This window comes from Echinops telfairi, unplaced genomic scaffold (assembly GCF_000313985.2).
Source record: "Echinops telfairi isolate 266 unplaced genomic scaffold, ASM31398v2 ScPeMD7_7467;HRSCAF=8505_1, whole genome shotgun sequence".
Classification (NCBI taxonomy): domain Eukaryota; kingdom Metazoa; phylum Chordata; class Mammalia; order Afrosoricida; family Tenrecidae; genus Echinops; species Echinops telfairi.
The window spans coordinates 42,270,671-42,294,125 of NW_022111368.1; the positions used below are offsets into that span (position 1 = coordinate 42,270,671).

The following is a 23,455-nucleotide window of genomic DNA, read 5'->3' on the forward strand; positions in this document are numbered from 1 at the left end:
AACCGAAAAGTGGGTGAAGGGAGACGTCGGACAGGGCAAGATATGACAAAATACCAATTTATAAACTATCAAGGGCTCATGAGGGAGTGGGGAGCGGGGAGGGAGGGGAAAAATGAGGACCTAATGCCGGGGCCTTAAGTGGAGAGAAAATGGTTTGAGAATGATGTACAAATGCGCTTTACACAATTGATGTGTGTATGGTTTGCGATAACAGTTGTATGAGCCCCTAATAAAATGTTTAAAATTTAAAATAAATAAATAAAAGAGTTGTACAAGACCCCAATAAAAAAAATTTTTTTTAAAGAACATTTCTAAGGAACACGATTTGAGGCCCGAAAGGATGCTAAATCTGCAGTCTTTTAACCGTGTAAATGGAAGAGCTTGGGATTGATGATTCAGGGAAGGGTTACGGCGACTTACAGTGACAGAGGAGAAACCGCCCCTGTGGGTTTCCCAGGCTGGCACTCATTAGGGAAATAGAGAGTCCTGCCTTTCTCCCTAACAGTGGCTGCCAGTTTCCAGCTGCTGACCATGTAGTCAGCCGCCCAGCCCGTAGCCACTGCAGCGCCAGGGCCCTCAGGCGAGGGTCAGAGAGTGGGCAGAGACAACAGGTGTACATTTTGATCGTCCTGTTTCTAGTTTACAGTAGCCTTTTGACGCCCCGCCTGGGTCCCTCAGGAACACGAGAAGGGCCCCTGAGGGCAGGTGAGCATCACCTTCATATCGAAACACAGGTAAGACCTCACTACTGTCAAGTCCGCCCCCTCACAGCGACCCCTTAGCAGTGGTGCTCAACCTTTCTCAGGCCGCAGCCCTCTCACACAGTTCCTCATGTGGGGGTGAACCCCAACCATAACATTATTTTTGTTGGTACTTCATCACTGTCATTTTGCTACTGCTATGAATCAGGCGACCCCTGTGAAAGGGTCGTTCGACCCCCAGGTTGAGAACGGCTGCCTTATCGGGTTTCCAAGGCTGTGAATCTTTCTGGGAGCAGATATATCTTAGTACTATTCATTGCAGAATGTACAGGTATTACTTTTGAAAAATCATTTACATGGCATACGTGATATGCTCATTTGGGCGGGGGGGGGGGACCGACTAACTGAAGGAAAATAAAAATAACGAGCAATTTCAGCTCTCAAAAATCCCACTATCCACAGCGCCCTTCTTCCAGAAGCTGACTGTAGCAGAAGGCTTGTTGCCTTGTGGTAGATACTGGGATGCCTACATAAGGGACAGAGGTGGTATTTTAAATACACAGACAGGGGAGTAAGCGCCACCCCAGTCACTCAGAGGGTTGGTAGCAGAGGAATTATGGAGATTAGGTGATAGCCCAGTCTACCCCCATTTCCCCTAAATCCCACTGGGGTGGGAAAAACACAGGCCTCTCTAAGCCCGCTTCTTCCCTGCTGCCCAGAATAGCCAAGCTGCATCTGCCTCTCGGAGAGGAATAGCGGCCTTCCCCTCCCTGTTCCCAAGCCCCACTTCCACGCCGACCTCGCAGGGTTCCCAGGAGCATTTGCCCAGGGCGCTGGCCTCTGCACGTCATGCAGTGAAAGGTGACATTTAAGGTCGTATTTCTTTAGCCTCTCAAGGGAGGAAGGGCCCAGACCCAAACCCGCTCTGCCTGGCAAACGTGAGGCATTCTCAGCTTGGCGTAAGCAAACTCCCACTGCTGGGGGGTCACGCAAGCCAGGCTGGTGGGCGCCTGCCAACCCAAACAGAAGCCCGCAGCCCCTTCCTCTCTCTAGTCAGTTTAAACAAACACTGCTGGGAAAAGCAGATGCCCCAGGGCTGCGGTCAGAGCGGACGGTGGTGGCGGCAGAGCCAGAGGCCGGCTGTGGCAGACTGCTAAGCAGGCGGGGACATGGTGTTGGCCGCTGCCTTCATACCCTGGACCTAGGAGGAGAGGCGGGAGTGGCCATCCCTTTCCCTCATCAACTAATCTTGGAGGATCCTGACCTGCCCCTCAACCCTCTCCTCTTTCCTCTCTCAAGTCACCTGACCTCCAGACTTCCCTGGTCTATGTGGGACGCGTTCACCACAACCTTTAGAACTGTCCAGAGTGAAAGCACACGTCCACTTCTTTACTTGTAAACATAAAACATCTGCTAACTGCTAGGCCGATGCTGGCAGGTGGATGGCTGTGCCCCTGGACGCTCTGCCCCTGGCATCGCAAAGACCGGCTTCAGTGGAGCTCCCAGAGCAGGGCAGGCTCGGCAGAAAGGCCTGGCCATCTCCTTCCCAAAATGTGCCGGTTAAAAACCTATGGATCTTTTGAGACTTGTTTGGAGGGTCCAGCAGGGGAGCACAGCTACTCGTATACCCTTGACCGAAGGACAGTCGTCCTTCTATCTGGGAAGGTTGTCCTCTTCAACCGAGCACGCAGCTTTCGGGAAGGATGCACATGGAGTGGCGAGGGAGGAAGGGGTCACCCGCCTAGCCAGCCAGATCAGCAGAATCAACCCTGGCGATCAATGGGGTGACAGATGTCGCAGCCAGATCGCCCTCACGTGCAAACCAAGAGGAAATACTGAAACACAAATGCAGGCTGAGCATGATAGTGGGACAAGAGAAAAGTCAAAGGAAATAGAGGAAAGAACTAGGAGGCAAAGGGCATTTATAGAGGTCTAAATAAAGGCATGTACATATGTAAATATATTTATATATGAGGATAGGGAAATAGATCTATGTACATGTATTTATAGGTTTAGTATTAAAGTAGCAGATGGACACTGGGCCTCTACTCAAGTCCTCCCTCAATGCAAGAACACTTGGTTCTATTAAACTGACATTCCATTATGCTCACCTTCCTGACACTATCGCTGAAGACAAAGTGGGTGCATAAGCAAATGTAGTGAAGAAAGTTGATGGAGCCTGGCTGTCAAAAGACTAGTCTCTAGGGTCTTAAAGGCTTGAAGGTAAACAAGCAGCCATCTAGCTGAGAAGCAACAAAGCCCACATTGAAGAAGCACACCAGCCTGTGTGATCACGAGGTGTCGAAGGGATCAAGTATCAGGCATAAAAGAACAAAAAATCAAATCACTGTGAATGAGGGGGAGTGCAGATTGGGGACCCAAGACCCATCTGTAGGCAACTGGACATCCCCTTACAGAAGGGTCTAAGGGAGGAGACGAGCGAGTCAGGGTGCAGTGTAGCAATGATGAAACAGACAACTTTCCTGTAGTTCCTAAATGCTTCCTCCCCCGACTATCATGATCCCAATTCTACCTAACAAATATGGCTAGACCGGAGGATATACACTGGTACAGATAGGAACTGGAAATACAGGGAATCCAGGACAGATAATCCCTTCAGGACCAGTGGTGATACTGGGAGGATGGAGGGATGGTGGGGTGGAAAGGGGGAACCGATTACAAGGATCTACATATAACCTCCTCCCTGGGGAACAGACAACAGAAAAGTGGGTAAAGAGAGACAGACAGTGTAAGATATGACAAAATAATAATACTTTATCAAGGGTTCATAAAGGAGGGGGGGGTGAGAAGGGAGGGGAACAATGTGGAGCCGATACCAAGGGCTCAAGTAGAAAGCAAATGTTTTGAGAATGATGATGGCAACAAATGTACAAATGTGCTTGACACAGTAGATGTCTGTATGGATTGTGGTAAGTGTTGTACGAGCCCCAATAAGATGATTTAAAACACAGAACCAAACCTGTGGGTCTGGCTGTAAGGGTGGTGCAGGGACAGCATCTGTTCTGCAGAACGAGGGATCGCCAGGCGCTGAGGTAACATGAACACGACAGTCGTGTGCAGCTTTACTAAGAGCCGCGCGGTGCATGCGTGCACAGCATTACTGAGATCCTGGATAAGGAAGACAGCCAGGCCTGGTTTTGTCCTCGGGTCCAGTCTTCCCTCATGCCCCGGAGGCTCCTGCACCTCAACTCCAGGCTCACTACTCTCCCAGGGCCCAAGTGAAATCGATTCACACCTCACGGGTTTCACAAAGGCTGCTGACAAAAGCCGAGTAGCTGCTGGGGGCAGCGGAATGAGTGGATGGAGAGCACGCTGGCCTGGTCACAGGACGCAGGAACTCAGGGACATACAGTGGCCACACAACACGGTGAAAAGTTACAACAGCAGGGTGGGGATGGGTACTGAGTGAGCAGGGAAGACTTGGTGCGGGGAGACCCATGGGGACACCAACACAGGCTTGGGAAGCGGCTCCCTGGAGCAGGAGCTAGCCACCTTAGAACGCAGTCACGCCTCGTCCCTGAGGTCTGCTCGGGCAGTGCTAGAGCAGCGTTGAGTAGCTGCCACAGAGGCTGTCATTCTGCAAAGCCTACACTATTGATCTTGATGGAGTAGTGGTTATGTGTTGGGCTGCTAACCACAGGGTCAGCAGTTTGAAACCACCAGCTGCTCCTTGGGAGAAAGGTGAGGCTTTCTACTCCCATAGAGTGATAGCTTTGGAAACTCACAGGGGCGGTTCTGCTCTGTCCTACAGGGTCACTAGGAGTCAGAATCTGCTCAGTGGCATTGAGTTTGAGTTTGGTCCTTGATGACATTTCCCAATCGTCCCCCTAGAGCAGGGGTTCCCAGCCCCCTTTCAGAACAAAGATAAGTCCGTTCCCACCCCCTGGCAATGAAAGCATTTGTACAACAGCCCATAATCCAGCGCTCACCGGGGCGGTGGCGCCCATTCTGGGAAGCAGGGCTAGAGGAATGGCCGCGAGGAAGCACAGCACTAGCCAGGCGATCACCGGAGCAAAGACGTCCAGTGAGCGACGCACGCCGGTGCAAAGGCCTGGTGGGTATTGGCTGGGCAGAGCAGGCGATGGCTGGGTGGAGGTGAGGTGGGCGGCACAGTACAAAGACTCGTGAGACCCCAACCTCACCACTCCCCAAGACTCCCGCATTTCCTTCCCGGGGAACGTGCTAGCACCCAGCGGGGAGGCCCCGTGAAGGAAGTCCCTTTCTATGCTTGCCTCATCCTCACACCCCCATGTCCGGAACCCCCAGATCCTTCGGGGTTTTCCTTTCACTCCCTTCCACAGCACAGACGTCTCTGAGAACCAGTTCTTTCCACTCTGCTCCAGCTGCTCCCCTGGGTTCCAGGTGAATGGCTTTTGTCTGGACAGGCCTGCCGTGTCCTCCGTACAGCCCCGGGGGAGGCAACCTGCACACAGGTCCAGGGATGAGCACAGTCCTGTGCCTCTCTGCCCCTCACTTCCCAAGGCTGGGCTGCTTTCCCCCTGCTTTCCCCACATTCCTGTCTCCCCCGTGCCCACCACTTTCCCTCTACAGCTCTTCATTGACTTCTGCTTCTGTGCACAAAGGTTTGGACACACACACACACACACACACACACACACACACACACACACACAAAGTGTCATGTCTGACCTCTACGGCGGCTCCTTAACCTGAGCCCCACATCCCTCCTGCTTCGGGAGACGGTCTCCGTGTCCTGCCATCACGCCAGGTTCTCCAGGGTTCAGGTCCATCTCCCGCCCAGGTACTCCCTTAGGAAGGCCCTGCCGATCCCCCTGGTTGCCACTGTAGCCGCCAAGGGAGGGCGACGAGCCTGGAACCTTGTGAACCTGACATGGTGGCTTCTGTCTGCAGATGCCCCCTACCTCCACGTGACCGCTCTCCCCCAAGAGGGCCCCGAGGACGGGCGAAAGCATTGCCACGCTAGACAGAGACTGATGGGGCAACCTGTCCTGCCCGCAGCACTCTCCCCCCTCCTCCAACCTGATGGCACCGTGACACCCACACTCGGCGCCCGCCTGTCTCTGCCAGAGGGCCTGCCGGCACAGGGGTGACTCGGTGGGCTCCACACCGCACAGCCAAGCCAGCAGTTGGAGATTCACGAGCTGCTCCTCGGGAAAAAGGTGGGGCTTTCCATCCCGCAGAGAGCTCCAGTCTCAGAAACCCACAGGGGCAGTTCGACCCTGTCCTGTATCACTGGCAGGGCATCTGTCTAGTTTTTGGCTGTTTTTACTCAAAGGAATACATGTAAAGGACAGAGACGGGGGTTTCTGCATCAGGAATGGGTACCCTGGTGGTCAGTGTCACCCCTGACTCCCCAGTCACGCATCCCCGGGAGCAGCTTCTCCCTCTCACTGCCCCGTCACTCCACACAGCAGCGCTCACGAGCAGCAGACCTTTAATCGGGTTCCTCCTTCATGGGCTCCGGGGTCAGATCTGACAGAGCTCTAACAGTCACACGGCCCCCCTGACTCTGGGCAGCACCCTACAACCTCTCAGTGGGATCCGCTCTGCTCGGCAGCCCCCACCCCCGAGGCCTGGCTGGCTTTAGCAGCAGCACGCTCATGCCGCGACGGACTTGTTGGCTGAGCCCAGGCAGAGAACCAGGAGCCCTCACACAGCCCCGGCACCAGAACCACCCGGAGCTGGCGGCAGCTTGAGACCCGACACCCAGCACTGGCTCCCTTGGTGGGGGGCTGCTCTCCTCAAACAGCACACACAGAAACCCCTGCGGAGCTGAAGACACAGGCCACCGGGCCACTCCCACAGGGGACCCCCGACCCCACTCCGGGCATCCCTTCACCTGCCGTGATTCTAGAGCTCCAAGTGTGCGCCCAGCACCCTGCTGCATGGCCTGGATGGGCCCAGAAGTGCCCGGAGCTCAGGGTCCAGCAGGGGCAGCTGCAGAACACCCACGGGTGGGCAAGTCCCTCCTTCCTTGGGCTAGACCGCCAGCTCACTTCCCTCCCGCGCCAGCATGGCTGGGGCAACAGCCAGTGGCCGGCAGACATGAGGGAGCCCGGAGGGGCTGCCCGAGCCCATGACCAGACTGCCCTCCACTCACAATTTTCGTCCCCTGGGGCTTCGGCGCCCCCGTGGCAGGTGTCAGGAGCTGCTTGGCCACGGCTTCTCGCTGGCTGAGGTCGGAGGCACTCAGGGCAGTGCGGCTGCCGTCCTCGTTGACCACCATGGAGGCCCCTGGGTGCACGTTGGGGCCATTGATGACCGCCTGCCTCAGTTCCTGCACGTTCCATGGGGTCACTGGCTGTGGGTAGGTCAGTTTTGTGGCAAACACCTGGAAACAAGGAAGGAGTGTGACAATTTGAGTGGGCAGAGTCAGGGCTGTGGACCCCAAGTCTGACCTGGCAGGCTGCGTGATGCTGCCCTAAGACACTGAGCAGCGGATGGAGCCCACAAGGCCCTCCAGTGAGGCCATCAGCCCCCTGCCACCTAGCATCTTCCCCGGCGCACAGAGCCATCTGCCCAGACCCACTCCCTCCACGGAAAAGAAGTTGAGTCTCCTCTCCTAGCAGAACCAGTCCATGGAGAGTCAGTAAAGTGTTGTCGTTTACACATCAGCTTTTTTTTTTCTTAAACCCCCTTCTAAAATGTCATTATTGTCTCATTGGCTGGCAAACTCAATATCTCAACACGGGAAACACAACACCGGCCACCAGCCTGCGCTCAGACACTCCCACACTCCTCGCCCCAGCAGACATCACTAATCTGTAGTGGCATTTTCCCCAAAGCCCAGACATGGCGTCAGAGTATCTCAGCCATTCCATTCCGGCAGCTGCCACAATTGGAGTGGTAACTCAGGGTGTGACTGATTTGCTCTCCCGAAGCATCGGAGGGAAATTCGCTCCATCGAGCTGCAGACCCGGGCCCACTGGTTACACGAGTCCTGGACTGCTGAGTATCGTAAAGTGCCCCGAGGCCGAGAAGCCCTTCACAGTTCTGTTGGCGTCTCTGCTCAGCAGGCACTTTAGGAGACTCCTCCCCTGGACACACTAGCCCTGGGAAGGCCCCCAGGGGTCCCTTAGCTGGACCTACTTTCCACTGAGCCTCGTCATCTTCAGCAAGCACTGCTGGTGCGCGCTTCCGTGGTCCCCCTGCAGTAGAAGCCTCTCAGGGGGGATCCCGTCTCCCTGATTCATGGCTGGGCCTCTCACTTCCTGGGCCTCTTTTGCTTCTGGAACATCTACCCTCGGGGTTTATACGTGCAGGACATGCTAAGAGGGACCGAGGAGCAGTTTTCTAAACCCTGCTCTGGTGTTCCCAGGCAGCCATGGCCCTGGGAGCTGGGGCAGGTGTGTCATCAGAGCCCTTCATCGGGGTGATCAGCCATCGGTATGATGAGCCCCGGTTCAAGGAAGAGGTGCCCCGCACCCCCTGAAAGTGAAACGAGGCAGCGACACCAAATGCCTTTCCCTGAGAGGGGGCCACACCAGGCAAGTCAACAAGGGCAGCAGCTCCGACTCACCACTTCACCGGCCATGTGACCCAACTTTCTCATGCAATGACTCACGGCACCCAGGAGGCAGATGCACGGTCTAACTAAGGCCTCTGACCAACGCTTGTCCATGAGCACGCCAGGAGGGACGGGCAGCTGGCTCATTGTGGCCCTCCTCCAGGAAGACACCGCCAGAGGGAATTAAAACAGCTGTCCGTTACTGACCCTGGAGCCCATGAAAGGGCTGCTGCAAATGAGCGCCGAGACTCGGAGTGGCGGGGAGGAGAGAAAGAAGCTGGCCCTGAGGGCAGCACAAGTGGGTGAAGGGGGTGGGGTGACAGGTGCTGGCCTCCCCTGGAGGGGCTCACCCCTTCGTCTCCGACAGCCTGTGTCCCCTTTCCCTGCTCCTTTCATAAAGTCCCTTTGACTACAAAGGTGCACAGACCAAGCAGAGACAGGCAGGAGGAAGACCTGCAGGCAGGGGTCTAGAACACCCTCCACTCAGCTCCCCTAGGCCAGGAGATGTGGGTCTTCTTCCGTGACTGTCTGCCTGGCAAGTAAGCAAGGCCCCCACACGGCTAGAACCCCATCCATGTGGCTGGCTTAGGAGGAGCAGGTAGTGTCAGCCCCCAATCTTCCGCCCTGCCCCCTGGGCACGCCCCTTCACGCACCATGGGAATCCCAATCTCGTTGGTGCTGATGTACATGTCCGGGCAGATGACCGAGCGGGCTGCGTAGTCCACGCGCTTCCCCATCATGTGCTTCCGGAAGAGGCCGTCCTTCTTCTCCAAGATCTTTTGGGGACGGAGGGATCCACATGAAACAAACGGAAACAATAAAAGGGACCCAGGTGATTACCCCTTTCTCCTTTGACGCCCTTCAGCCAGACTGGAAAGCAACCTGACGCTCACCTGTCGGATGCCAGGGTACTTCTCCATCATTAACTTGTCCATCTCGCTATCAAACACAATGTTGACGTGGCTCTGAAGGCGGATCCAGATGTTGTACAGCTTGTCTGTGAGCGTCTGGCCCGGAAGTGTGCTTAGAAAGGAGCGGTCCACAGGCGCCGAGGAGTCTTTGTCCTGGGAAGGGACAGAGAGGAGATGTCATCTCGCTCAGGCAGCTCGGACAATGGGAGAGCTCCGGAGCTCTCCACAGCGCAAAGAAAACCATCTCCTAGTGAGGTGTCAACAAATCACGTGCTCCCACACGCAGTCGCCAGCCTGGCCCGTTCTGGCAGTAAAAGGAACTCACGTAGATAAGCAGGCTCCTTTGTGAAGGCTCCTGCCGAAGCCCCCTACCTGGCTGTTCCCTAGGCAGCCCTAGAAGCCCTCCCACAGCCAGCTCTTACATTACAAAACCTGCCAGGTCACCGTGTCTCCCAAGGAATTTCAGATTTACAGTCTCACAAAACTTGAACCAAAGCACCAATTAAAGGCAAGCGGAACAACTTCTTTAAATGGAAAGGATTTCTCAGATGACATCCATCTGCTGTGAGATAGTTTATTGCGCCAGCCTGCCCGATAAACACAAGTAGGATTAATTGAATGGCGGAGAGATAAATGGCTCGGTGAGCCTCGCCTTTCTTGTCTCTCGATCTTTGATCATCGGACCAGTGTGCGGCTGCCTTGCTTGTTCTGTGCCTCCATTTACAGGCTACACTACCTGGTTGATCCTGCCAGTAACATGCTTGTCTCAAAGATTAAGTCATGCATGTCTAAGTACGCATGGCCGGTACAGTGAAACTACAAATGGCTCAGTGCAACTCACTCCCATGAGAGAGTTGTGAGACACTAGCAGTCCTTCCAGTCTTGAGGGCCGTCCGGTCGTCCTCTGTAGAGAGACAGCCCAAGGCTATTCCAGCACAAGCAACAAAACAGCCAGGCAGGTCACCAACTGTCAGCCAGGTCACCAACTGTCAGTCCTCAGCTCCAGAGATGTAAATTTCAATCGCGTGGTCTTAAAGGGACCTCAACTTACAGCGACACAGTCCACAGGCTAGGCGTCCCACAGGTATCTATCTTTATAAAGATATATATATAAAACTATCAGCAATCTGGTTTTATCTCTCTAGAGAACCCTAACACACGCTGTTAAGGTTAAAATGCGGATCCTCAAGCAGGCTGGTATTCGCACCTCCCTGGACTTTGGACCCTGGCTGTCCCCCTTTCCCAGCTCAGGAGAAAGACACAGCCCAGGCTGCCTTGAGTGTCAACCACTGGCCGTGGCTCTGCAGGCTGAGGTGGCTGGAGAGCTAGTGACGGGGCTGCAGGACCCCCTTGGTGACAATGTGAGCTTGGTCCAGTCCTGAGGGCCTTCCTTAGGGAGAGAGGAGGAGGAGCAGTCTCTGCAGGGCGTGTTTAGGGGCACCCTTTGCTGGCGGAGCTTCGCAGGGAGAAGCCACCTGATGGCAGGGAGGGTCCCCGGTGACCACTACGGCCACGTTATGACTGGTGGAAAGAGTCCCCCTTGGGACCTGCTCACTGCAGGGCTGCCACCGGAATGAACTGTGGGGCGCCAACGGGGAAAAAACTGACCATGTCCCGTTGATTGGAGGGAAAGGGGCATGGGGATGCTGGCAGGGAGGGCCCTGAGAATCAGAAAGGACGCTCTGTTGACCAAGGCTGGCCTGTTTACAGGCCTCCTCACAGCCTGAACCGATTTCTCTCATGTGGAGAGCGCTGTGCCGCTTTTATCCCACCCAAGCAGGGATTTGGGCAAAGCCAAAGGGCACTCCCAGGAGAGCATGGGCAACCCTGGAGGCAGAGTGCGCCCCCTGGTGAGGGGCCTGGCTCACAGCGGGATGGCCCAGACGGCAGAAGATCAAACCCAAACTAGCCAACGCTACAGGATAGGGCCGAACTCTCCCCTTGGGTCTCCAAGATGGTGACTCTCCAAAGTCCTTCCCATTTGCACCCCAAAAGCGTTCTAGAGTGTCGCAATGCCAGCAAGTTTTCTGAGTGCCTGATTCAACTCTTCTCCCACTAAGGACACACCGTGGACACAGCTCACCCAGCACACGGGAAATGTCCGAGCGCACCACTTTACAAGGGAGAAAGCGGACACACCCCTCTGAGAAACCCCCCTGCATGGCACTGACCCCACTGCTGCAGCCGAACCCGGAGAGCGGGAGCAGCACGGGCTCTGGCACCGCGGCCCAGGCTGTGGGGAGCACGCAGAGCTTCCTCGAGCTGCCAACAACAGGCAGTGAGGGCAGGTGGCCCACATTACAGCTTAGTCCAAGGAGCTGCAATGATCTACCCAGGGTCACTAGCACAGTGGGCAGTTCTCAGGGGCGGGGTCCATGCTTTCCGTAAGCACAGTACTGGAGCCCGTGCAGTGGGCTCAGACGACTGTGATCAGGGTTTTCAGTGGCTGATTTTCAGAAGAAATAGCCAGGCCTCAGACCAGAAGCTCCCCCAGAATCTATCCAGCAACACAGAAGCCACCAACTTCCACTGTCAGAAGGGCCGCGAATGTGCTTAAGGTGCACTGAGTGGGAACCCACGTGTGGGCTCCCTTGAAGGCCCCCACCCTCCCACGGCTCTGCCAGCTGAAAGGCACATTTCAGGCGCTGGCCCCCACCCCGAGTGTTCTGTCCAGCCCACTGCCCAGGGTCAGAACTCAAAGTGTGTGCTGAAGCCAGGACATAAGCACCAAGCCAACCCTGACCTCCTCGCATGGTGCAGCCACCTCGCACGGCAGCTTCTGGTCTTGGGCCATCAGTGCCAGAAGCTTCCGGATCAGAACAATGTCCTTCATGACAGCCTGCAGGTTCACCGTCTGGCCGTTGGTAAACATCTGGTCCCCCAGGCGGTTGACAGGGCGGTACCTGCAGGTGGAGGTGTCATTAGGAAACCCTCACCAAGGGCGGGCCCTGCTCTTCCCGCCCTCACCCACCTCCAGGGCCAGCACTCTCATCCCACTCAGGGCAGTCCGGAGAGGGGAGCGCCCCACTGCTCCCCGGGACTCTGTGGAGGGAGGTGCCTTCTTGGCTCCACTGCTCAGTGTCCCGCCACCCCCTCCTCAGGTCATCAGCAGTAACTCCATCCGCCTGTCAGGAGAAGCTCACTGAGGGCCTTACCTGGAGGGCGGCACCACCAGGAAATCCAGAAAGAACGTGCTGGGATTGAATCTGGACTCCATGCCAATGTCCTCCAGTCCCCAGAAGAGGTAGTTCAGGAAGAACCCTGTGTTCAAAGTGAAGAAACACACCCGCAAGACCACTCAGCTTTCTGTTTCAGGGCATTGGGGGGGGGTGGTGCCCCCACAAATCCTGGCGTGGAGATAAAACAGCGCAAAATCATCTGAAGAACAAGATGTCACTGTCCGTGAAGAATGACACCACCCGGAGCAGTCCCTGCACGTGGGAGCGTGTTCGTGCAGGTGAGCAGCGGGCTTCTTAACACAGGCACTACGGGGGAGCTGACAGCAACGATGACTGCAGAGCCCCACTGGAGGGGGACCAGTAACCGAACCGCAGGTGATGGATGCGTTAGACGGTGTGAGACACGGCAAAAAAAGAACAACAAAAAAAGAATAAGGGTTCTGGGGCGGGGCAGGGAGAGATGGGATAAAGGGGAGGTGCTATCAGAGAGTTCAAGAACAAAGAAAAGGTTCCAAAACGGATGGTGGCAGCAATTATGCTTATAAAATTGTTTTATCTCACTGAATTATAGGTTGTTGTAATATCTGTGAGAGCTCCCAATAAATTAATAAAAAATAAATACCCTCCCCAAATAAAACAGAATAAAAACAGGCTAATTAATCATCTGTGATCGGCAACCCAAAACATCCAACCTCACTGCCAGCGAGTGGATGCCCCCCCAGCGACCCCTGCAGGCCAGGGAGAGGAGAACACCCTCACACTTGCTTCCTATTTTCACATATATGTGAAGTCAAGGGAAAATAACCAGCCTTAAAAAAACAAACCTGGCCCTTCACAGGGGTGCTGCCCAAGAGGGAATCCTTTCCGAATCAAAGGGAAGTTTTCCATTTCTGGTGAATGAATGGACCGTGCTGAGGCCGGCCACACTAATGCACGTGCCTCCGAGGACGGTCCAGTCCTGTGTGCCCACCCAGCCCCAGCTCTCACCCACACCCGCACCCAGAAGGTAAGTGCCCTGAGGGCTTGGGTATTCTACGCAGTTTTGTTGCACGTTCACAAGGCAGGGTGGCGACCTTCCTTTCTTTTTAGGGAATGGAAATATCTGAAAATCCCAATTCCTAAGAAAACATGTTTTTCAAGGACAAATGAATGTTCACTCCTTGATCCATGAAAGAATTCACTGTTAAAACCTAGAAAAAGATCTTTTCCGGGTGGACATTTAAAATTGTGGGCTTTTACCCTGAGCCCTCCAGAAATACGGCCAAGTGCTGAAGCAAGGCCTGCAGAAGCTGCAGCATAATGACCCGGCTCAGGCACAGGGTCGCATGCTCAGAGGTGGGTACACGCCCCTTCTAGAGACACCAAGTCGGCCCCAAAGCAATGGGCTGGTTGCAGGAGCGCGCCAGCCCCTCTTCTGGAGAAGAAGGTGTTCTCGGGAAGCGGGAGAAGGCAGAGAGCTGGCGGTGCAGGACAACACAGCACCTTCGTTCTCCCAGAGTGCGGTGAGGTGTTCTCGGGCGCTGTTGGGCGTCAGGTACCCTCGCTTTCCCAGCTGAGCCTCCTCGATCTCTGGAGGAGGGAAGCACAGCACAGCACAGCCATTAGCGGGTGGGCCCTTCCTTCCCTTCCCCTCCCCGTGACCAGCCCCAGCCTGTCATCTGACCAGAGACCCAACTCTGGGACAGCACGTTCCCAGCCCGGTTCCCTCACGGGTGCTTTGACCTGATTTCTCAAATAACTGAAGTAGTATGGCTAGTGCACAACAGAAAAAGTAGGGCCCAAGGGGGAGCGGGGGCAGCAGAAACACGACACCACTGCATTTAACATAACGACGATCACTTTTATACGTTCTTTCCCACTCTCTGGTTGAGAAAAGTGCATTTCTGCATAATTTAGTAGCCGAAGCGTGGATTCACTCCAGCCTGCGCTTGGCTCCATGTTCGGCATTGCCTTGGGAGCGTTTCTGCTCCTTCCCTGACCAGCGTTCCCGAGGGCTGCAGAATACTCACACGGGGATGTATGGCTGGACGTCTGGGCCGATTACACCGTCTTATTCAAAGCATCTTTAGGATGCGCCTTATTCTAGATGCGTGCCCCACGCATGCGGCGTTACGAATTAAGGAGCATGGACACACACACACACACACACACACACACACACACACGGCTAAGTGTACATCCCATGCCTTTGACAAGGATCACATTGGACAGAAGATCTCAAGTGAGTCAGAAGATCATAGGGTTCCCATTCAGAAGGCAGGGCTCTGGGCACTTTGATGATTTTAAAAGGCCAAGTAAATAAATAGTCGAACACTCTATTTCAAAACTCTCAGTCTTTTCTGGGATGCACTCCCTATAATGCAGAGTGGAACAATCCCCCTCTTTACGTATTCATCAGGGAAGGACTATACCTTGTCTGCACTCCTAGTGCTTGAGTGTCTAGCACACAATAGATTTTAACTAAATATTCACATGCTCCACTGTGGATGCTTATAATAGCCTAAGGTCGGTTTGCCTTAAAAATCCCATTCTTGTCTTTTTCCCCTGCACTTCTAAAACTTCTAATCCAATTAGTTTCTTTTTGGTCTGCAGAAGATATGTCACTTCGTGTCTTCACTGATATCTAACTTGGATCAGTCAAGTGTGTAAGATCACCCAACAACGGCTGCTGCAGTACACTGACACCGAACCGCTAGAGCACCAGGCCCGATTAGGAGGACATGCAACAAGGGATATCACTGCCGATGTCAGATGGAGCTTGGCTCAAAGGAAAGAATACTAGAAAGATGTCTACTTGTGTGTCATTGACTATGCAAAGGCGTTTGACTGTGTGGACCATAATACACTGGATGAACTTGAGAATTCCACAACCCTTCATTGTGCTCGTGTGGAACTTGTCCACGGGATAAGAGGGAAGTTGTGCGAACAGACCATGAGAACACTGCATGGTTTACAATCAGGAAAGGTGGACATCAGGGTTGCGTCTTCTCACCACACTTGTTCAATCTGCATGCGGAGCAAATCATCAGAGAAGCTAGATTATATGAACATGAGTGTGGCATCAGTATTGGAGGAAGGCTTTTTAACAACCTCGGATATGCAGGGGACACAACCTTGCTTGCTGAAAGTGAGGAGGAATTCAAGTGCTTGCTGATGAAGATCAAGGATTGTAGCCTTCAGTATGGACGACAACTCAATGTGAGGAAGACCAAAATCCTCACAACTGGACCAATAGCTGACATCATGATAAATGGAGAAAAGGTTGAAGTTGTCAAGGATTGCTCCTTACTTGGATCCTCCTCAGTGTTCATGGAAGCAGCCGTCATGAGATCAGAAGACGTACTGCCCTAGGCCAATCTGCTGCACAACACTTCTTTAGAGTACTAGAGAGCAAGGATGTGACTGAGGACGAAGGTGCGCCTAGCCCAAGCCATGGTCTTCTCCATTGCCTCACATGCATGGGAAAGTTGGACACTGAAGAAGGAAGACCACAGACGTTTTGATGCACTTGAATTGTGAAGCTGGAGAATAGTGAAAGTACCATGGACTCAAAGGACAAACAGATCTGTGTTGGAAGAAGTAAGGCCAGAGTTCTCCTTTAGAGTCAAGGATGGCAAGACTTTGTCTCGCCTACTTTGGACATGTTGTCAGGAAAGACCAGTCCCTGGAGAAGGACATCCTCTTTGGTAAAGTGGAGGGCGGTGAAAAGGAGGAAGGTCCTCGATCAGATAAGACGGACGCAGTGGCTGCATCAATGGGCTCAGGCACAGGAACAACAGAGAGGGTGCCACAGGAGAGGGCAGTGTGTGGGTTAGGGCCGATTAGGTGGCACTTAACAAAAACAACATAACTTGGATAACCACAGATGGACCAAAATTCATTTAACTATCGCCATTCTTGCTGCTGAGAACAGCTGACCCCAACATCTGGTACCCACTCCCACCCCGCATCAAGAGTAGGCCTGTACTCCGTAAGGTGTTCAGTTTCTGACCTTTCAGAAGTAGATCACCAGGCCTCTCTTCTGAGGTACTTCAGGATAGGCTCAAACCACCAATCTTTCTGTTTGCAGGGGGCCAGGTTAAACTTCTGCTTTCATTTTTACCTATTCTCTATTGACAGGCATTCAAGTCATATCTTATTTTATAAAATACAGAAGGCAACCAGGGCTCAATGAAATTTCCCGTTAACCTTCAGGGAGGCCCAGCATATAAGAAAGCTACGCATGCTCAGTGGGAAAAACAGACCCCACTAACCTACAGAACCATGTGGGGTTATTCTGGAAATAAGTATCTGAACTTAATAATGAAATAAGAGAAAGACGAAATATCTCTTGTAACAAGTAAGTCTGATGCTCCGGGAAGGAGCACTAGAAGGGATTGTGATGATGTATATATAACTCACTTAAAAAGCCATTTGACCACGGAACTGCGTGATATGTGAATACTGTATCAAGAAAACCACTAAAAACAAATAAAAAAGAAACCAAACCCGGCCATGGGTAAAGGAGGAAGAGCTGTTGCTGAGGGCCATTGAGTCCATGTTCACGGAGGTGGGGCATAATTTGGAAAAGGGTGTCAATAATGGCTGTACAGCACAGAGAGCAACATCAATGGCACTGAATTTATACATGTAGAACTTGTGGAATCGGAGACTGTTGCGTATATTTTTGCCACCACTAGAAAAAAAGTAACTACACAAATAACAATGAGTACAAGGAGGAAAATGTTCTAGAATTGAATGTGGTGACAACTGTACAACTCTTCTTGATATGACGGAATTCCTGAATTGTATAACAAGCAGATAACGGGCTAATAAAACTGTTTAGAGAAAAGTACTGAAGGGTTCCGGAGGACTGGCTGGCTCTGGCACTGTCGCCACCAGCTGCCAGGAAGTGCTTTCCTGACGCAGTTTAATCACAGAAGCAGATGTTGGGGTCAGTAGAGGTCTGAGGGAGGCCACCTTCCCTTGTGGCTGCATCCTTCCCAGCAACCTATACAGTGGCATCTCTCGGACGGGACTTTACACGCTGGTAAAAAGCTGCCATTTGGGAAAAGGGTTTGGAGCTCAAGTGATGGTAACTTAGGGAAGGCTGGACTACAGTGGGTGCGAGTGGCCTGGCTAAAAGGAGCCTCACTGTCTGTTCAAATGCTAATGCAATCTGGGTTCCAAGAGCACCCTGGGTGCACCCATACAGCACTCCACGTGCTCCAGGCTCTGCTGCTGGGTTCACCAGTCTCTGGGGAACATGTAGTACCCACATTCAGAGTGCTCACCTACCCCCTGGAGTCTGGTCTCCATCCTGGCACCGTGCTTGGCATCCTGGAGTGAGTACCCAACACACAATGTTTGCTAAGTTCTTAAAAACCCAGGCCTGGGACCCTGGAGGGCCTCAGCCTCCCATCATCCCTCCGTCTTGCCTTGTTGCCGACTGTTCCTAGGGCTGATCCCAAGATGACCAGAGAAGAGTAATTTGGGCAAAAACACTGAAAAGGCTCACCGCAAAGAGAGTTACAATGTCCAAAGTTTGACCGCATTTGCCCTCAATTTGAGGCATCCTAAGAGCTAGAGCAAACAGGCATCCAGGGAACAATTGCTTTAAGGGATGTTACTCAGAGAGCACAGGAAAAGCCAGGAAAATCCAGGGCCCTGGTTGGTGATCAACCTGCTAAGAGCACAGGAAAAGCCATGGTGCAAATGGTTGGTGATCAACTGCTAACCTACAGCAAAGGCTGTCAGCTCACACCTGCCCAGCCGGGTCAGGAGAGAGGTCTGGGAATCCACTGTGCAAAAGTGAGAACCCAGAAAAACCTGGGGCCGCTCTGCGCTGCACACAAAGGGTGAGAGCTGGAATCAACGCGATGGGCACAGGCTGGTTGGTTGGTTTTGGGGGGCAGCAGGAGTAGGACACTCTACCTTTTACTTAGCTTAACGGTGAAGCATTGATAAGCAGAAATGCAGCAGGTTCCCTAAATGCAGCGTGGAATCCTGGGACAGCGCCTAGAGCAGTGGTTCTCGACCTTCCTACTGCTGAGACCCTTTCATACAGTGCCTCATGTTGTGGTGGCCCCCAACCATAACATGATTTTCGTTGCTATTTCATCACTGTCATTTTGCTACTGTCATGAATCGGGCGCACCCCAAAGGGGACGCGACCCACAGGTTGAGAACCGCTGACCTAGAGCATAAAAAGAGGCATTACATTGAAAACACTGGTGAAAACTCAACTAGAGCCTGCAGCTGATTACAGTCTCAGGTCCAAGTTCATCTCTTAGTTTTGACCAAGGCACTGAGAGAATGGCGGGACGCGAGGTCGGAGCAAACTGAGATTACGTGGACACTCTGCACTGGCTTTCCGACACTTTAGTTCATCAACCTGCACTCACTCCAAACGAAAGGCACACTTCAGAAGTGGTACAACCCAGAGGCCTCTTTGCTGCAGGCCTGCCCAGAGTCTTCAACTGGATACGTTCTCCCCAGGCAGGAAACGGATTCGCCCGCCACTCGACCCAGAATCTAGACTGAGTTTTTGGTAATATTCATGTTTTAGACTTGCACATGTGTAAGTTTTCTCCACTCTGGACAATCTCTCTCACTGCCTTCCAGTTGATGCCGACTCACGGCAACCCTGTAGGTTCTGGCACGCTCCCTCTAGAGAGCGCGAAACGGAAGCCTGAAGAAGTGGCCTTATCGGAGGCACTCAGAGTAAGAAGCAGAGCCAGGTGTCTACCCCAGTTGTGCCATTTCGATCCTGGGCTACAAAACAAACAATGGACAGTCCAGATCTACAGAGCAGGCACTGGACTCGGCACTCAACACACAATACCCATCCAGTGCTCACCACTGAACATTTAAAAAGAAAACGCTACTTTAAATGCGCACACAACTACAGAGTAAGTGGGAGGAACCAGGTCAGTTCTTTGAAATGTTTCCCCCGCTAGGGCAGAGCCGAGCGAAGAATCCACCATATGGTACAGGGGTCCCCAAGTCTTTGAATTCGGGTTTTCTTAAAACTTCACCTACATTTTTTCCCAAAAGAAATCCATGTGTTTTGCAGGGACAGTGAATTATTTCATGTACTTTCTGATCCCACTAAACGATCTTTCCTACCTGACTCTGAGAAGAAAGCGGGGGAGATACGGACAGCATTTTATTTGTGTAAATGGATTCAACAGGATTCCCTGGAGTGTCATCCTGCTGTGTATCAAAGGAGCCTCTGAGAAGCAGGAGGAGGGATCTCATTACCAGCAAGAGCCAGGAGTGGGGTGTGTCCTCGGGACCCAAGATCCCTACTCATTAAACCTCCTGGATCCAGAACACAGCTACACCATCAGAGGGGCAGCAGGAGAACCAGGGGCTACAGCATGGATCTGAGTGATGGACATCCCCACCCAAGGAGCAAGAAGAGCTGGGTGCTGCTGTGCAGGCCTGGGTGTCCTGGGCACTTGACTGGGGAAGTTTGGGGAAGCTGGACTTGCTAGCCCACGGAAGTGGAGCCGAGTGCCTCTGGGCACTTATTCAGGGAGCTGGGTTTGCCAACCCTTGGGAGCCTGAGCTGGATTGCCTTTGGGTTGAGGCTTACAGCAAGTGGTATGCCCCTTGGGGATTTATAAGTGGAATAGACAGATCTTTGCAACGTGGCTGCCTAAACAACTCAACCCTGAGTATTTATCACTGGCTTGATAACTTGTTAACGTCCTTAATAAACCCCTCTGATCATGCGTTTTGCCTGAGTTCTGTGTAGCCACTGCAGTGAAGATTAGAAGCCAGAGAGGTCAAACAGTGGACGTGAATGAAGACAATGCAGGCCGCACAGCACAGTGTTCTTAAATAGTGGCCAGCTTCTGCAGGAATCTTTCAGGCAAACTACCTACCGCTTGAGGGAAGTGGCCCTTCCCGGCTGGCAGAGGCTAACACACCCCAGTACAGGAGCCCTCTTGTCAGGGTGGCCTGGGCAGGGCACGCAAGAGAACCCCCTCCAGACAAGTGGGGCCACAGATGCCTGGCGGAGAAAGGGGTCATCAAGAGGGACAGCACTTCCAGAGTGGGACACAGCCACGGCGGAAGGGTCCTACCCTGGGCCCGGCCTGCTTACCCGGGGTCTTGGTGCTCTCCTGGCCGCTCTTCTTGTGCACCACGGCTGGATACGTGACGGTCAGTTTGCTGTTGTGCTCCTTGCGGATGACGGAGCGCCCAGTCCTACACGCGAGAGCAGTCGTGATTGAGGAGAAGAACACAGCAAACGGCCCCAGCAGCTGAGGGACGCCGGCCAGACTGCCCGTCCAGGGAAAAGGCACGCGGCGCACTCACTTGCAGTGGGGGCATCGCTTAGCGCTCATGTGCGCCTTCCAGAAGGACGCGATGAGCTGGCTCCTGCTCTCACACACATTCTTCACCTGTGTGGAAAAGAAGATCACGAGACCCCCGAGGCCCCTGTATAACGAAGTCAGCATGTCTTCTCTCTTGGTTGCCTGCCTTTCTGTGTTCTGGCCCTGGGATTTTAAACACGACCCTGAGAGAGCCCAGCGCTGCCAGGTACCTGCACCTCTTCCAAAGGGACATTGCTGAATTCAGAGGGGGAGGAGACTAGTAAGCGCTCTGTGAAGGTGACAGAGAGATGGTGGGGCCCAGGGACACACCAATCCCACACTCACTGCCATCCGGTCAATTCAGACTCACAGCAACCTTACAGGCCTGAGTAGAACTGCCCCTGTGGGTCTCCAAGACTCACTTAAAAAAAATTTTTTTTAAAATCATTTTACTGTGGGCTCATACAATTCATCACAATCCATCCATACATTCATTGTGTCAAGCACATTTGTATGTTTGTTGCCATCATCATTCTCAAAACATTTTCTTTCTACGTGAGCCCTTGGTATCAACTAATTTCCCCCCTCTCTCCTTCTAAGTTATTTATTTTTTTCATGTCTTACACTGTCCAATGTCTCCCTTCACCAACTTTTCTGTTGCCCATCCCCCAGGAAGGAGGTTATATGTAGATCCTTGTGATCAGTTCCCCCTATCTCCCCCTTACCCTTTTGGTATTGCTACTCTCGTTACTGGTCCTGAGACGTTTATCTGTCCTGGATTCCCTGTGTCTCCAGCTCTGGTCTAGCCGGATTTGTAAGGTAGAATTGGAGTCATGATAGTGTGTGTGTGGGGGTTGTAGAGAAAGCATTAAAGAACTAGAGGAAAGTTGTATGCTTCATCATTGCCCCCCTGCACCCTGACTGACTCGTCTCCTCCCCAAGACCCTTCTATAAGGGGATGTCCAGTTGCCTACAGATGAACTTTGGGTCTCCAGTCTACACTCCCCCTCATTCACAACGATATGATTTTTTGTTCTTTGAAGCCTGATACCTCATCCCTTCGGCACTTCATCATCACACAGGCTGGTGTGCTTCTTTCATGTGGGCTTTGTTCCTTCTGAGCTAGATGGCCGCTTGTTTATCTTCCAACCTTTAAGACCCCAGATGCTGTATCTTCTGACAGTCGGTCACCATCAGCTTTCTTCGCCACATTTGCACCCATTTTGAGACTCACTTCTCACTGGAGCAGAGAGCCTCATCTTTCTCCTGAGGAGCAGATGGTGGTTTCGAACTACTGACTTTGTGGGTAGCTCTGCACTACCAGGGCTCCCTGGTATACACTGAGCACACAAAAAATGCAGTTTCCTTTTGTTGAAAGCCAATCTCTCTGGATGAAGTTGGGGGGGGGCCTCACAGACACCCCCCCCCAAGTGAACATGCGGATGTGGGTTCCTGCAGACATGTGTGAAGGACGACCACCTGGGAAGCACCTGTACCTGCCCGTGAGTTCTTGTGTGCTGAGTGCCACCAACCCAGACCTAACCCAGACTCATCACATCAGAATCGCTGATGTCACACTCGGACCAGAAATTTCAAGATAGCTTCGGGGTGGAGAGGTGCCTGGGTGTCACCAGTGGTTTGCAATCAGCTGCTAACTGAAAGGCTGGTGGCTCGGACCTAAGTCAAGTGCGGGCTGCATGAAGAACACAGCCTGGCCAGCCGCTTCCAGAAACACTCCAGGCACAAACCCCACGAAGCAGGCCGACTCTGGTCCTGCGTCAGGGCGGCTAATGACAACAGCTGCCGGCCCACAGCACTGACTCATCAACACACACACACACACACACACACACACACACACACACACACACGATGAGGAAGGGGCGTGAGGCCAACGGTTTAGTGTGGAGAAAGGAAGGAGGGTCTCCCTGCCAGGACCTTGCTGGCTGCTAAGCCTACATTCCGTGCTTCACCTCACCCCGCACTGGTCCTGCAGCCAGGAGCCAGAGAGGCGGGGAGGGGGGGCTCACAGGTCCCGTCAGAGTCTGCAGCACTCAGATCTACCTCGAGAAGCCACAGGTTAGCACAGAGGACAGTGCCCAGGGAAGGGTGATGACGGTGCTCAGAGAGGAGGCCACTCACATGTGCTCCCTGGGACCCCAACAGGTTGTTCTGTACGGTCTGGGTTGTGTATTGTTCTAACTCTTCCTGAATTTCAAAGGCAGAAGCACCAGGGTTTTCTTCTAGAAACTGAAAGGCAAAAAAGAAAAACTATTACTTAACGTCTGATTGATTAGCAACTCTACTCCAAACGCTCCAGACTCCCGCCAGCGAGTCGATGCTGACTCGAGGGAGCCCGGGGCAGTGTCACATGGAGAAGGAAGCCATCCCGTGGGAGGGGTGTCCGGGCAGGCGGTGGGCAGCCCTGGAACTAAAGGGAAGGCGGCATAGAGGGCTTGGCAAACTGTGCAAGGGGCGGAAGTTAGGAGCCAAAAGGGAAGAGCACAGCAGGTATTTCTCCAGACCTGCAGGGCAACTTCACACCTCGAGAGGCAACATCGGAGGATTCGAAGGGCAGAGAACTCAAAGACACAGGAAGCATCGAGAAAAGATGGAAGACACCAAGAAAGGAAGTCACAAGGGTCAAGGAAGAAAAACAAATGGAGCAGAAAACAGAAAAGAACCAAGAATCTACAAGACTAGAGGTTGGTTCTTTCAGGGGATCGATAAAATTGCCAAGGAAAAAGGAATGAGAAGATACAAATTACCCAAACCAGAAATGAGATGGTGACCCCACTGCAGGCCAAGCTGAGATACATAGAATCAAAGAGGAAGATGGTAACAAATT

At 53.1% G+C, this 23,455-nt stretch overlaps 1 protein-coding gene across 1 annotated transcript in view; it reads right to left on the bottom strand.

Annotated features, from left to right (window-relative positions):
* The window catches only part of POLR1A (RNA polymerase I subunit A), a 65,459-nt gene that overhangs the window by 34,173 nt on the left and 7,831 nt on the right, over window positions 1-23,455 (bottom strand). The window contains exons 4-12 of the mRNA XM_045283894.1: window positions 22,750-22,857; window positions 20,609-20,694; window positions 20,394-20,497; window positions 13,784-13,870; window positions 12,278-12,383; window positions 11,866-12,025; window positions 9,105-9,275; window positions 8,865-8,987; window positions 6,805-7,035 (exon numbers count right to left, since the gene is read on the bottom strand). Coding sequence (XP_045139829.1) covers window positions 6,805-7,035; window positions 8,865-8,987; window positions 9,105-9,275; window positions 11,866-12,025; window positions 12,278-12,383; window positions 13,784-13,870; window positions 20,394-20,497; window positions 20,609-20,694; window positions 22,750-22,857 — 1,176 coding nt within the window. The remainder of the gene's footprint in view (window positions 1-6,804; window positions 7,036-8,864; window positions 8,988-9,104; window positions 9,276-11,865; window positions 12,026-12,277; window positions 12,384-13,783; window positions 13,871-20,393; window positions 20,498-20,608; window positions 20,695-22,749; window positions 22,858-23,455) is intronic.